The sequence below is a fragment of the Rana temporaria genome, chromosome 10, assembly GCF_905171775.1.
Source record: "Rana temporaria chromosome 10, aRanTem1.1, whole genome shotgun sequence".
In the NCBI taxonomy this organism is placed as follows: domain Eukaryota; kingdom Metazoa; phylum Chordata; class Amphibia; order Anura; family Ranidae; genus Rana; species Rana temporaria.
The window spans coordinates 86,093,803-86,108,060 of record NC_053498.1 but is presented as its reverse complement, the minus strand read 5'-3'; the positions used below and the strand labels follow the sequence as shown (position 1 = coordinate 86,108,060).

General features: G+C 42.3%; 1 protein-coding gene across 1 annotated transcript in view; it reads left to right on the top strand.

The window, feature by feature from the left end:
- The window catches only part of FAM83E (family with sequence similarity 83 member E), a 99,184-nt gene extending 85,495 nt beyond the window's left edge, over nucleotides 1–13,689 (top strand). The window contains exon 6 of the mRNA XM_040325662.1: nucleotides 12,959–13,689. Within this exon, the coding sequence (XP_040181596.1) occupies nucleotides 12,959–13,189 (231 nt within the window). The 3' untranslated portion in view covers nucleotides 13,190–13,689. The remainder of the gene's footprint in view (nucleotides 1–12,958) is intronic.
- The last annotated feature ends 569 nt before the right edge of the window (nucleotides 13,690–14,258 follow it).

Sequence of the window (14,258 nt, the reverse complement as noted above, 5' to 3'; positions counted from 1 at the left end):
GGCCTGCTTGCACAGCCTGTCAGAAGCTACATTCAGAGCGGCCAATATAAATACAAGCTGACACACTACAGCAGACTGATAGGATCACAGTGCTTATAATAATTATTTGTATATTACTCATGGTAATTAACCCCTTGCCACCCAGGCCAATTCTGACACTTCTCTACTACATGTAAAAATCATCATTTGTTTTTTGCTAGAAAATGACTCTATGGTGGTCTTTGCAACTTTTTATGTTGCAGGGTACAGAGCTGCACGATTCTGGCTAAAATGAGAATTGCAATTTTTTTGCTTAGAAGATAGATCACGATTCTCTCACGATTGTTTTCTGGCGTAACATCATCTTTCACATTAAAAAAAATAAATAAAAAAAATGGGCTAACTTCACTGTTTTGTTTTTATGGTTTTTATTATTCATTGAAGTGGGAAAATGCAGTGTGACATAAAATATTGCAGCAATAGCCATTGTATTCCCTAGAGTCTCTGCTAAAATATATATATAATGTTTGGCGGTTCCAAGTCATTTTCTAGCAAATAATATTGCTTTCTAACTTAAGAAACAAGTGTTGGACTTTAAGTGGTTAAATTTAGTTACAATGTTAGTTAGTTACAATGTTTCATTTTGTTTACAAACTTCGCAGACTGCCCGGATTTTTTCTTTACACACAGAAGTTTATCCCTTTGATCTAAGAAGGAAGCATTAGTTACAATGTTTCCTGTTAAAAACTTGGCAGACTGCCCGGATATTTTCTTTTGATAGCTGAAAGTCTCTCCACTTGTTATATGAAAGAATCGGCAAACTCTGCATTGAAGATCTTCAGGGGGGTTGAATCGAGATCACGATTTTTTTAACGATTAATTGTGCAGCTCTAGCACGGTATTTGCGCAGCAATTTTTCAAACATGTTTTTTTGGAAAAAAATGTTTCATTCATTAAAAAAACAGTTAGTTAGTTAAGTTAGTACAATTTTTTTTGGTATCCTAAGCGATGCTTTACATTTTTTTAGGTTACATGTTTAGAGTTACAGAGGAGGTCTAGTACTAGAATTATTGTTCTTGGTCTAACGATCGTGGCGTATGTAACCTGTGTGTATCTGGCTCTGATACTACCAGTGCCTACCCAGCCACTGACTAGTATCTCTCCCCAGCCTGTCCCCACACACCCTCTCACCTGCTGACCTGTGGATGGGGGAATCACTCCTGCAGTGTTATTGTGTTCTGCCAGTGCGTACAATGATCAGTGTTGCTAACTATAGCTGGCAGCACTGATTGTTTTAAGAAAAAAAAACAGGCTGGTTGTACTCAAGTTGATTAATAGATTGACTTGTGTAAAACCAGCTAGCCCATACATAGATTGACTATGGCTGGTCTCTGCATAATTGGCGTAATTTCAATCCATGTATGACCCGCTTAACCACTACTCAGTCCCTAAATATCCTTCCACTCCTGTACATAGTGCTCACTGTCATACTCTCCACACTCCTCTCCTGTACATAGTGCCCACTGTCATACTCTCCACACTTCTCTCCTATACATAGTGCCCACTGTCATACCCTTCCACACTCCTCTCCTATACATAGCGCCCACTGTCATACCCTTCACACTCCTCTCCTGTACATAGTGCCTGCTGTCATACACTTCTCTCCTGTACTTAGTGCCCACTGTCGCACCCTCCACACTCCTCTCCTGTACATACTGCTCACTGTCATACCCTCCACACTCCTCTCCTATACATAGTGCCCACTGTCATACCCTCCACACTCCTCTCCTATACATAGTGTTCACTGTCATACCCTCCACACTCCTCTCCTATACATAGAGCCCACTATCATACCGTCTACATTCCTCTCCTGTACATACTGCCCACTTTCATACCCTCCACACTCCTCTCCTATACATAGAGCCCACTATCATACCGTCTACATTCCTCTCCTGTACATACTGCCCACTGTCATACCCTCCACACTCCTCTCCTGTACATACTGCCCCATCATACCCTCCACACTTCTCTCTGGTATGTACTACCCTCTGTCATACCCCCTCACTCTTCCTGTACATACAGCCCATTGTCATACCCTTCACACTCCTCTCCTGTACATAGTGCTTTTTTTCGTACCCTTTGTACTCCTCTCCTGTACATAGTGCCCACTGTTAGACCCTCCACATTCCTCTCCCTCACCTGCACATACTTCCCACTTATATATCGTCCATACTCCTCCCCTATGTCGCTTACCCACAAAAACAGTTCTTTAAAATTATACTGAATATCCTCAATGTTACCAGCTCTAGAATGGACACACTTTTGTTAGTTCAACTAAAGGAAATCTCAGTTCTCATATTTGTTCTGCCCCATTATTAGTACTCATTTAATTTTGTGAATACTGCTATGATGTATAGAGGAACATCGGGGATCTCAGCTACTCTAAATATAGCACTTATATAAAAAAAGTGGCCCTGAAAATATTTTTTAAATGTTAGCGACTGTGCACTTAAGCACTGCCCAAGGGCCACCGTCCACCGGGTCAGTAGGGGGCCCCATGAGAGGCTCCTGGGATCCTGTGATAATAAAGCGGTAGTAAACTTTCCTGACATTACTACTTTTTAGAGGCCCTGAGGTAGGTTATGCCACAACGTACAAGTATGCACAGCATATTAGCACATTAGTGTACACTTCAATTTTCAGACTGAGCCCTCCAGTGCTGCGATGAATCAGGCGGGGCCTGGACACTTCCATCTTCACCCGGTCTTCCTTCTGGGTTCTGTGCCTTTGGTCACTTGCCTTGGCTGGGCTGCGTTCATGTCATTCCCACGCATTTATTTATTACACCCCATCCACACCTCCGCGACAAAACGCCCGACGCCGGCCGCTCGTGCCGCTGAAGGGAGAATTCCCATTGCTGTCTATGAGATGGTTCACATCTCATAGACGCCGTACACCTGCGGCATGAAAAAAAGTCCCGGACCCTTTTTTTCAGGCGGCATTGGCGATCGGCCATACAAAGCAATAGGAAGGATTTGTAAAAAAAAAGTTACACTATTCGCGGCAAAATACGCCGCGTACGCGGCGTTACTTGTCGCAGAGGTGTGAATGCAGCCTAAAAGGCCCCACCAAAATCCTCAGCACCAGGCCCATGATGTTCTTAATCTGGCCCTGGCTGGAAGGTGAACCTCCACCCCAGTCTCAAGTCTTTTGCAGACTCTAATGCCCCGTACACACGACCGGTTTTCCCGTCGGAAAAAGTCTGATGAGAGCTTTTGGCCGGGAATCCTGACCGTGTGTATGCTCCATTGGACTTTTTCCTACAGGAAAACTGCCAGAAAAAAAAAGAGCAGGATCTCTTTTTTCCCATCAGGAAAAAATCCTAGCGGGAAAATTGTTCGTCTGTATGGAATTCCGACCGAAAAAAAACGTTTTAGTTATGGGTATCAGAGTAAAGGGGGATGAATAAAAATGCACGCCACACCTTTCAGGATATTTATATGTAAAATATTTTGAAAATCATTTATTATTTTCCTCCCATTTCACAATTATGTGCCACTTTGTGTTGGTCTATCACATAAAATCCCAATAAAATACATTTAGGTTTTTGGTTGATAAATGTGGAAATTGTCAAGGGGTATAAATACTTTTTCAAGACACTGTATACTCTAAACTGACAGGGGTTTAACCTTTCCCTACTCTATCCTAAAAAAAATGGCTAAACATATATAATTTAAGCTGCCCATGTATACATGATTCAGGCCATTTGTATGCATGATGCGTCGCCAGCATTACACCTATGGTCACTACTGCTTTACTATATAGTCTTATTAAGCCATAGTATAAAAGTTGATCCGCAGTCATATATAAAAAACATTGATGAATGCAGTTATACGGTATATATTCAATAAAACATTAACTGCATCCATTGCAAGTACCTAAATCTGTCTTAAAGTGGAGTTCCACCCATAAATATAACATTACATCAGTAGTTTTTAAAAAATTTCATTATTCCTTTACGAAAAAAAATTTTTTTTTAGATGCCTTCAAAGTGTTGTTGCTAGGCAGAATAGTTAATCTTCCCACTTCCTGCACCTAGGTGCTTAATGCTTCCTAACCTACACCGCACAGACTCCTGGGAATGTAGTGGGTGTAACTTTCCAGGAGTCTGTGCACTCCCCAGTCTCAAAGAATCATGTGACTTGGACAGCACAGGTGCTGAAACCTGATCTGACACTGCTTGTGCAGCACTGAGCATGTGCGAGATCTGCAAGGCTGAAATCCAGGAAGTCATACAGTCTGGCTTCATGATGCCCACACTTAAGATGGCCCCAGTCAATTTCTATTTTATAAAGTGTCTAAATGCTGTAACAACCTAACAAAACGGACCTTAGTTTACAGACTAACTTTACTAGAATACATTAAGCTTGTGTATTACAGGGGTATTTATATTTAAAAAGTGAAATTGTGGCCGGAACTCCGCTTTAAGAGCAGCCTCCTTTAGTATCCACTATAAAAGCACTCAGAAAAAAAGGACATACCATAGTGCTCTCCATAATAATATTATAAATGTAATAAAAAATGTATAAACAACTCACAAACATAGGCACTAATCCAGTGCCAGGAAATACAGCATGATGTGTAATACGATGGAAGGCTGCGGGTGACGTCACGTCCTTCCCTACCGAACGTTGCGTCCCTTGGGACGCTGAAGAAGTCCCACAAGTGTCCTTTTTTTCTATGATTGGACCTACCTCCCACTGGTATCATTCGTGAGTTCGAGTGCTTGGCCCTTTGATTGATTGCTGTCGGAGCTTTGCTTGGATTATACCCATATGGGAAAGCGCATTTGACCCTATCTAACAGAGGGTCCACCTTGTGAGGTGAGCGGCCATTTCTGTTATCGGTGGAGGTGTTTTACTATATTCCACTCTCATCACCCGCATGCTGTTGCATTAAGTCACGTTTTAAAGATCACTAGGATGACTTTTTGATGGACTTGTTACTAGCGCTGCACTATCTTTTACAGATCATAAAATTGGCTGCTCAGACTCTAAATCGCATTGCAGGTGACATAGTTCCTATTTATGTACTTACTCTGTATTTACAGTAGCTGCTTCAATGGAAAAATCTTTTAAGTCTGGCGATGCTTTCAATCCATAACAATGGGTTTTCTGAGCTATTGTTTTCTATGAGCCTTGGGAAATGCTACCAGACTAACATTAAAAATGAAGGCGAACCCTTTTATTTGTGAACAGTTGTTCAGGGTGTGGTAGAGTTTAGGTCCTTTCTTTCAAACGCTGCCACCATTTTGTATTTTGCCCGCTTATGCAGCTGATCGTAATAAGATTTTCATTGGCTTGTTGGTTACACCCACATCTCCGTGGCCATTGTTTGACAAATAACAGAATCCTGGTTGGCCATAAGCTTTTGTACACACTTGTATTCTTTACTGCAATGATAATGGCTACTACTGTTGTTATGACTGAATAGAGAATCTAGGCTAGGTGCCAGGCATGGCACCACATCCATCTGACCCACATTCCAGCTACGCCCTAATGATTATTTTGTTACCATGTTGCTTTGTTTTCCTTATTTAAAATCACCTACTTATATTTGGCTGAGGTTTGAAATAATGTAAGCAGGGAAAAGGATTTATGTTAAATAATAAACTCACATTAAAATAATTTTCTAGTCTGCGCAATTTTTAATCATTTGTTTTTCAATCCAATTTTTATTCAGTTTTAAGAACAGGTAAAAGTAGCAGGAAGTAACAGAAATGGATTTGCAGTCAGATAGACAGTGCAAAACTACCAGTAAGCTTTAACCCCCCTTAGCAGCAGTACATTTCTACCCCATTGTTTTCATCCTCCAGCTCTGACCTATCTGTTCTGTCATTTGCTGCTCCATCAGCCACTGCTGCCATCCCTTTTGCAGCTACTTCCATGTCCCCTATTGTCCTATTTGGCCATTGAGTGGCCTCTGACTGTGTGACTCCTGTGCATGAGCACGGGTTACATTGTCTCCAAAATCCGGCATGCTAGGAAGATTCAAAAGTGTACAGTGCACAGCACATGCGCTGTATAGTGTACATACACATTTAAATGCCAGAAGCAGCAGTTGTTTGGCAGAACAGACTTTGCACGTCTCTTCTATCAAGAAAATCTATACTTTCTAAAAATGTCTTATTTTGTATGTGTTACTTCCACTTTAATACAGAAAAAATGCACCTTTACCAGAGCTTTACTCAACCAGAAGACACTGCTTCCAAGCAGTGCAATGGCACCACCTGCTGGTTAGTTACTATAAAGCAATACAGCTGATTTTGAGGCAATTCTGTTTCCAGCACAATTAATGCAAGTCGTATATAAGAGCATTTGGCTCAGAGACATAAGTAAGGCCTCGTACACACGGCCGAGGAACTCGACGTGCCAAACACATCGAGTTCCTCGGCCAGTTCAGCACTGAAGCCGCCGAGGAGCTCGGCGGGACGAGAGCTCCCATAGAACAACGAGGAAATAGAGAACATGTTCTCTATTTCCTCGCTGAGCTCCTCGTCGGCTTCCTCGGCCGAAAGTGTACACACGGCCGGGTTTCTCGGCAGAATTCAGCCAGAAACTCGGTCGGAAGCTGAATTCTGCCGAGGAAACTGGTCGTGTGTACGGGGCCTTCGACCCTGCTGTGCCCTGATGACTGATATGTCAACTATTTACTGATGTTTCTTGTGGTTGCATGCTGCGTTTTGATCTTTAACTTTTCCAACAAACTTCAGTTAGGCCTAAATGACAGGGACTCTAGAAGAAAAAAAAAAAAAACTCCCCAACAGAATTACAATCCTGAAAAAGGTTTTTGCTCACTTTTGCTAGAAAATTACTTTCTTTTGGTGCCTGTGTCCCCATTGGTGAGATTTTCCAACATATCCTGTTCGATCTAACACCCATAAAATACACAGGCAGTGAGAAGAAGTTACAGACAGCAGTATATAATCTAGCAAAATGTCTAATCTTTCCCTACTAGATTCACAAAAAAAAGAAGAAGAGAAGTTTAGTCTGGAGTCTGGCTTTAAATATATCAGTCCAGGAAATGTATCAGTTAGGTATGGTCAATATCTTTTTAGAAAATGTTCTATATTTGCAGTATCTATAGCAGGGATCCTCAAAACTATGGCCCTCCAGCTGTTGTAGGACTACACATCCCATGAGGCATTGTAAAACTCTGACAATAACAGACATGACTAGGCATGATGGGAGTTCCTGAACAAGTGGAGGGCCGTAGTTTGAAGACCCCTGATCTATAGCATAGCAAAGGATACATGCATCTAAACTTGTGTTTGAGAAGGTGTATGTATTAAGGTTAGTGTACATTCAATTGATTCCCCCATCAATGCTAGTACTAGTGGACAGAGGAATCTATATTGCTGGCTACTACAGTCAGACAGCGGCAGCACTGTAGCTGCCCGAATATCCGAACAGTAATTTCCTCTGATTAGATGCAGTCACTGTTTGGCCTAACATTTTCCGCCTTGATAATATAGCAATATGTCAACTTTAAAGGGGTTGTAAAGGTATTTTTTTTTTAAATAACAAACATACCATACTTACCTCCACTGTGCACTTGGTTTTGCACAGAGTGGCCACGATCCTCGTCTTCTGAGGTTCCTCGGTGGCTGTCTCGGCTCCTCCCCGCAAGAGCTAACCCCCCTTCTGGGAAGCGCTCTGCCAAGAGGGTTAGCTTGTGGGCTTGCGCCCGTGTGATACAGTGGCGGCCATAGCCACCAAGTGTATCACTCGGCTTGCCCCCGGCATACCACGTCATTGATTTGATTGGCAGCAGCGAGAGCCAATAGCTGCACTGTTTTGAATCTCCAAAGAAGAGCCACCTCAAGCTGGGGGAAACCATCGCGGGATCGCGCCCACGGATTTTCGTGGCTCAGGTGAGTAAAACTGGGGGGCCCGAGAGTGCAAGGTGTTTTGTTCACCTTAGTGCATAGGATGCATTAAGGTGAAAAAACACAAAGCTTTACAACCCCTTTAATGCAATTCTTGCTATCTTGGAATGTTAGAGGGTTTAGCGGCCCATTAAAGAGACCAGCAATGTTTACTACATTGAAACAATTTTCTCTGTCTAGGAGACCCATTTAAATACACATAAATTAAACAGTTTGAAGCATGCACAACATAGTAGGCAATATCATTCTCCTTATACTACATAGTCTAGCAGTGTATCTATAGTGATAGCAAATGATGTTGATTTCTCCTGCAGGCAGGTACAAATGGACATTAAAGGTCGCTATATCTTTTTATATTGTACAATGTAGAGAAATTGATTTTGATTTAGAAATTTACTTTTGCTGAGCTTTGTGGTTACCGACAAGGCCGCCCATGGCTAAAATGTATGGCTAGTTTAGGTTTTACAGTTACTGACATTTTATGTCAAACATTTATCTATTCAAAGTTAAAATATAATTATAATATAGCTGCATATAGAGCAGTGGTTCTCAACCTTTCAAGTGCCGTGACCCCTTGATAACATTTCCCAAGTTGTGGGGACCCCTAACAGTAAAATTATTTTCGTAGCGTGGGTTGTCAGCACCCAAGGCAAGACAAGTAATTTGCGCCACTAATTAGTAATTTGCTGGGGGGAGTTCTGATAAGTCAACTTAGGTGCTCTTGATCCAGGTCATCTGCTGATCTGAGAACTGTAGTGGGGACTTTTAATGGGGACTATATTCACAGTTAGTGTTACTCACTGTGTCTCCGACTTTGTGGTGTCTCGTAGCAGTGACACCTCTGCTGAAATCAGGAGATGGGGTCTCCTCCAGCCCCTCCCACTTCTCACCAGTCAGCTGACCTCTAGTCTCTGTCCCCCAGCCATGCCGTGAACTGAATGGGCACGCAAAAAGGCTGGGAGAGTGGTGCCGGCTTCAGGAACAGCCCAGGATTTGGTGACCCCTGGCAAATTGTAATTCGACCCCCCAGGGGGTCCCGACCCCCAGGTTGAGAACCACTGATATAGAGGAACTGTCCCTTTTTTTAAAATATCCAAATCCCTCTGTCCTTCGTGCAGCCTCATTTGTCCCTATTTTTGGTCTTATGTGTACATCTCTATACAAAATGTGTAATTTTACTACCCAAAGTGTTATGATGCACTAAAATGTTTAACCAACCTCTATATTACTGCATTTGTGAGTTTGAAAAGTAAATATAAAGGAAAAATGTATATAAAAAAGCACTTGTGTGGTTTATCCAATCATTTTCTGCATATTAGACCTTTGTGGTAACTGAAAATATAGTAGTGATTAGTCCTTTGCCTACATACTGTGTAGAAAGTTGGAAGGTATGTAATTGTACTTTTAAACCCCCTAGTTCTTTCAATATATCCAGGTGTGTAAATCTACTTTTCAAACAATAATATATGACCCCTAGCTTTAAAGCGGAGCTCCACCCTCAAATCAAACTCTGCATCAGCACTTTAAAAAAAATGTCATTAGCTGAGTAAAAAAAAAATTATACATACCTTAAAGCGGTTGTTGCTAGGCAGACTTCCTAATCTGCCTACTTCCTGCACCACGGTTGTTTTCCTCTGTAGCCTACACCGCACAGACTCCTGGGAATGTTGGGCCAGATTTTAGTACAATTGCGGCGGCGCAACGTTACCCGTTTACGTTACACCGCCGCAAGTTTTCAGTGTAAGTGCCTGATCCACAAAGCACTTACCTGTAAACTTGCGGCGGTGTATCGTAAACACGTCCGGCGCAAGCCCGCCCAATTCAAATGGGGCGTGTACCATTTAAATTAGGCGCGCTCCCACGCCGGACGTACTGCGCATGCTCAGTTTATAAATTCCCGCCGTGCTTTGCGCGATGTGACGTCCTTTTTTAGAACGGCGATGTGCATAGCGTCCATTCGTATTCCCGGACGTCTTACGCCAAAACAAAAAAAAAATGAAATTCGACCCGGGAACGACGGCCATACTTTAACATGGCTCGACTAAAGTTAAGCCATGTTAAAGCAGGTGTAACTTTGCGACGGGAAAAAATTACTAGCGACGACGTAACGAACGTGAAAACCTTCGTGGATCGCCGTAAATCCTCATTTGCATACCCGACGCTGGAATACGACGCAAAATCCCCCCAGCGGCGGCCGAAGTATTGCATCCTAAGATCCGACGGTGTAAGTCAATTACACCTGTCGGATCTTAGGGCTATCTATGCGGAACTGATTCTATGAATCAGCCGCATAGATACGACAGGAGATACACCGTTGTATCTATTCTGTGAATCTGGCCCGTTGTGTCTTGATTTCTCAGGAGTCTGTGCGCTCCTATGCCCCGAAAAATGTTTACAGCGCCATTTTCAAAAAGGGCACAAAGGGCCAGATTCACAGTGGAGATACGACGGCGTATCTCTGTTTCTACCTATGCGACTGATTCATAGAATCAGTTACGCATAGATATCCCTAAGATCCAACAGGTGTAATTGTTTTACACTGTCGGATCCTAGGATGCAGTACCGCGGCCGCCGCTGGGGGGAGTTCGCGTCGTAAACCAGCGTTGGGTATGCAAATTAGGAGTTACGGCGGATCCACAGCGGTTTTTCGCGTTCGCTACGTCGCCGCTAGTCTAGTTTCCCGTCGCAAAGTTAGTCGTCGTTTTTGGTGCCCTAACTTTAGTCAGCAAGCGTATTGCTGTCTAAAGTATGGCCGTCGTTCGTCGAAATTAGAAATTTAACGTCGTTTGCATAAGCCGTCCGGGAATACAGAATTACGCTACGCGCGTCGCCGTTCGAAAAAATGACGTCACGGCGCGCAATGCAGTTCAGAAACGGAGCATGCGCGGTAGGTCCGGCGCGGGAGCGCGCCTAATTTAAATGGCACACGCCCATTTAAATTGGCCCGCCTTGCGCCGGAGGCCACCGGCGTAGGTTTTCATCGCAAGTGCTTGGTGAATCAGGCACTTGCGATGAAAAATTGCGGCGGCGGTGTAACGTATCTAAGATACGTTACGCCGCCGCTCTTCTATGTGAATCTGGCCCAAAGCCCTTACTTTTCACTAGATCGGCGTGAATTTTTTTTTATTAGTGTGGGGATTATGTTATTTACGTTGTCATAACAACGGGCGCGACGTTCCTCCGCCGCTGCCCGTTATTATGACAACGGCACAAACAATCGCCGATACGATTGGCGCTCTAATGCGCACGGGGGAGGTTTAAGGCTTACCCAGCATGCACATCTCGCCAGGAACAGTGAAAAAAATGCACTGGGCTTCAATTGCCCACACAGAGAATGGAAACGGTCACAGCGTACAGCACAGTAAAGGAGGCACGTTTTTTATTAATTTACAAAACTATGTGGTATGTTTTATAGGTTACAATGGGATCTTTAGCTACATAACATTTAAATGGCCAAAAAAATAAACGTGACCGGAGCTCCGCTTTAAGCATTGTCATGGGCCTGGGTGATTTAAACATGGCTCTACAGACAAGGAGTAAACATAGGGTAGATATCTGCTTCACAATGCTGTATGTTTAATATCTTCACTTTCAGGAAGCATATTTCTATGCCAAGATGCATTTACGCAATCACTGTGGATAAGGCGACGACTGTACAAATGTAGCCAAGCTCTGCCCATCCACTGTGCAATAGTGACAGCCAATTGTGGAAAGCAAATTACTCATCTAATAGGATTTATGAAGGGTTTCAGCTGTTGCCTGCTTTTAACAGCTTCTGATCTCCAGTATTTACATAAGTGCATTGCAATATAGAAATCACCTCTGACTCTGACAATGAAAACCTTGAATTCAACATGTACATACAGCATAAATGTTCCTTTTTCTCACTTGCAATATTTATACTGGTCTGGACCTGTGATGACAGCACAGAAAAAAAAAGACAGACATAAATGGGATATATTTATAAATGTGTCTGTTATCCCTGGGCATGATATAAAAGCTAATGCTTTAAAAATTGTGCCCTATCCAGAATGGGAATGTTTATGGATAATAGACATGTGCATTCATTTTCGTCCGAATGCATTTTCGTCCAAATTTTTGATATTAGTAATAATAATTTATAAATATAATTATTACTAGTGTCATACAACATTAGAATTCTTCTATAGCTTGTAGGCGGAAGATTCGAAAGGAAATGTACGATTGCGGCGTTGTACAGTTTAGCTTCTCCGTCGAATCTTCTTAGAACATTTTCGACAGACACCATAAGCCTTCAATGACAGATTCGACCTTAATTCATTCGGATTTTAGGACGAATAAATTTTTTAACGTAACAAAATATATAAAAACCAATTTCGGGAGTAACTAAATAAATGTATTTTTTGGACGAAAAGGAAAGCAACGGCCCTGGCAGGAACACCAGGGATTCCAAACAAATAAAGCAACACAAAGAGAACAGGGTACATTTTCATACAAGTACATGGTACAGCAGGCACATATTATACATATGTTTTGGAAATATTGGAGTAACAAACACTTTAAATTTATGAAAGAAAATACATAATTACGAATGCAGGTTGGCAAGTGGGGATGGTAAATGCAGTTTTAGGAAAGATGCACTGTGAGTGGGCAAGGGGTAAATGCAGGTTGTTGGAAGTGGGGTGGGTAAGCTAGAGGTGGGATGTTGTTAGAATGGTGAAGTGGTCAAGTATGGAATGTGCTGGTGGGGTGGTGGTGGTATAGATGGCTAGGGGGAAGAAGGTAGACCGATAACTTGGAAGCTGTGGGAGGACTTCTAGAGGGAAAGTGAGATTGGGTGGGTTTAGGAGGAGTGAGTAGAGCCTAATAGTCATTTTGCAGGGACAAACTTGCCTTTAGGGGTAGGTGCAGAGAAGGTGAAGATTGTGAGTAAGGTGTGAGTGTGAAGTGGATGTGTGAGTGGATAAAGATCCAAACTGAAAACTAATTCGCTTTTAAGGTATAAATTCATCAACAAGTTGGTTAATATGTGAATTTATTTTTTTCTAACAGGGCAAACGGTGGACAACAAAGGATACTCCAGCCATGTTACTAATGAGGCAAAGAGCTTTTCCTGCTGAAGAGCACAGAAACAGAGAGTCTTCCAATGTTACACCTTTTCAGAGTCCAACAACTGCGACACCTATAAGACTACAAGGACAGTTGGTCCATGGAGTGTCAATGACTTCTTTGCCTAGACCATGGACTAATACAGCAAGACATGGAAGACTACAATACTATTGACCCACATTCATACCAAGTGGACATCTCCCTCCCCCTCTGGTATCACTATAATGTATTGGTTTAACAAAAATGCAGATTGCAACTCGCCTTTAATATTGTTCCCTATACTTTAACTGAGACCATTATGCATATATACAACTGGTAAGTTAAATGGGTGACTGGTGAACTTGGTGCAATGCACAATTGAGAACAGTTCTGGTGGAGAAAAGTTGATATTCTTCTTGCATTCCAAGTTGAAAGGACACGCTTAGCTGACAAAAAAAACCCCTTGTGAATGCTGGAAATGCCATAGTAACCCTGGATAACCGGGGATTTTTACTGATTTAAGAGACTATACAAAATATTTTCTTGCTCTAGTTATAATATACTTTGATAATGTACTGCAGGAACAATGTGAATGTGTCTTAAAACACCAAAGGTAGCTCCAGGGGCGGACTGACAACTCATGGGGTCCCTGGGCAATAGGAGATTATGGGGTCCCTGGGCAATAGGAGATTATGGGTCCCCCAGGCAATAGATTATGGGGCCACACAGTATACACACATATATACAGTATACATAGACAATATACACACACACGGTATACATACACACAGCATACACATACACACACTGAAAATGTACTGGAGAGGCGAGGCAGCTATAATCCTGTGATTTTTTTTAAAACACTGATTTTTAGATACTGTCCCTGGTTTTACTGAGGCTGGCAACAATGATGGGGCCCCCTAGTGGCATTGGGCCCTTGGGCAGTGCCCGAGTGCCCGAATGGACAGTCCGCCCCTGGGCAGCTCATATATTCATCACATAATGTTAATAATAAGATAAATGTACATCTTAAATTTGTTAATAAAAATATGAACCACAACTTGTTTATTAAGAATTTTACCAAACCTTTCAAACTGATGATGTCAGAATTACTGGAAGCCAGTTCATGATTTCCTGTCTGATTAAATTAATAATTTTAAACTGAACCTATTGCCAAAAGTTATAATAAGAACACCTGTAAAAGGAAATTTTGACTGCTTATCTGTCCATTGGGTGGCGAGTCCACTCTCTGCTTTTTGTAGAG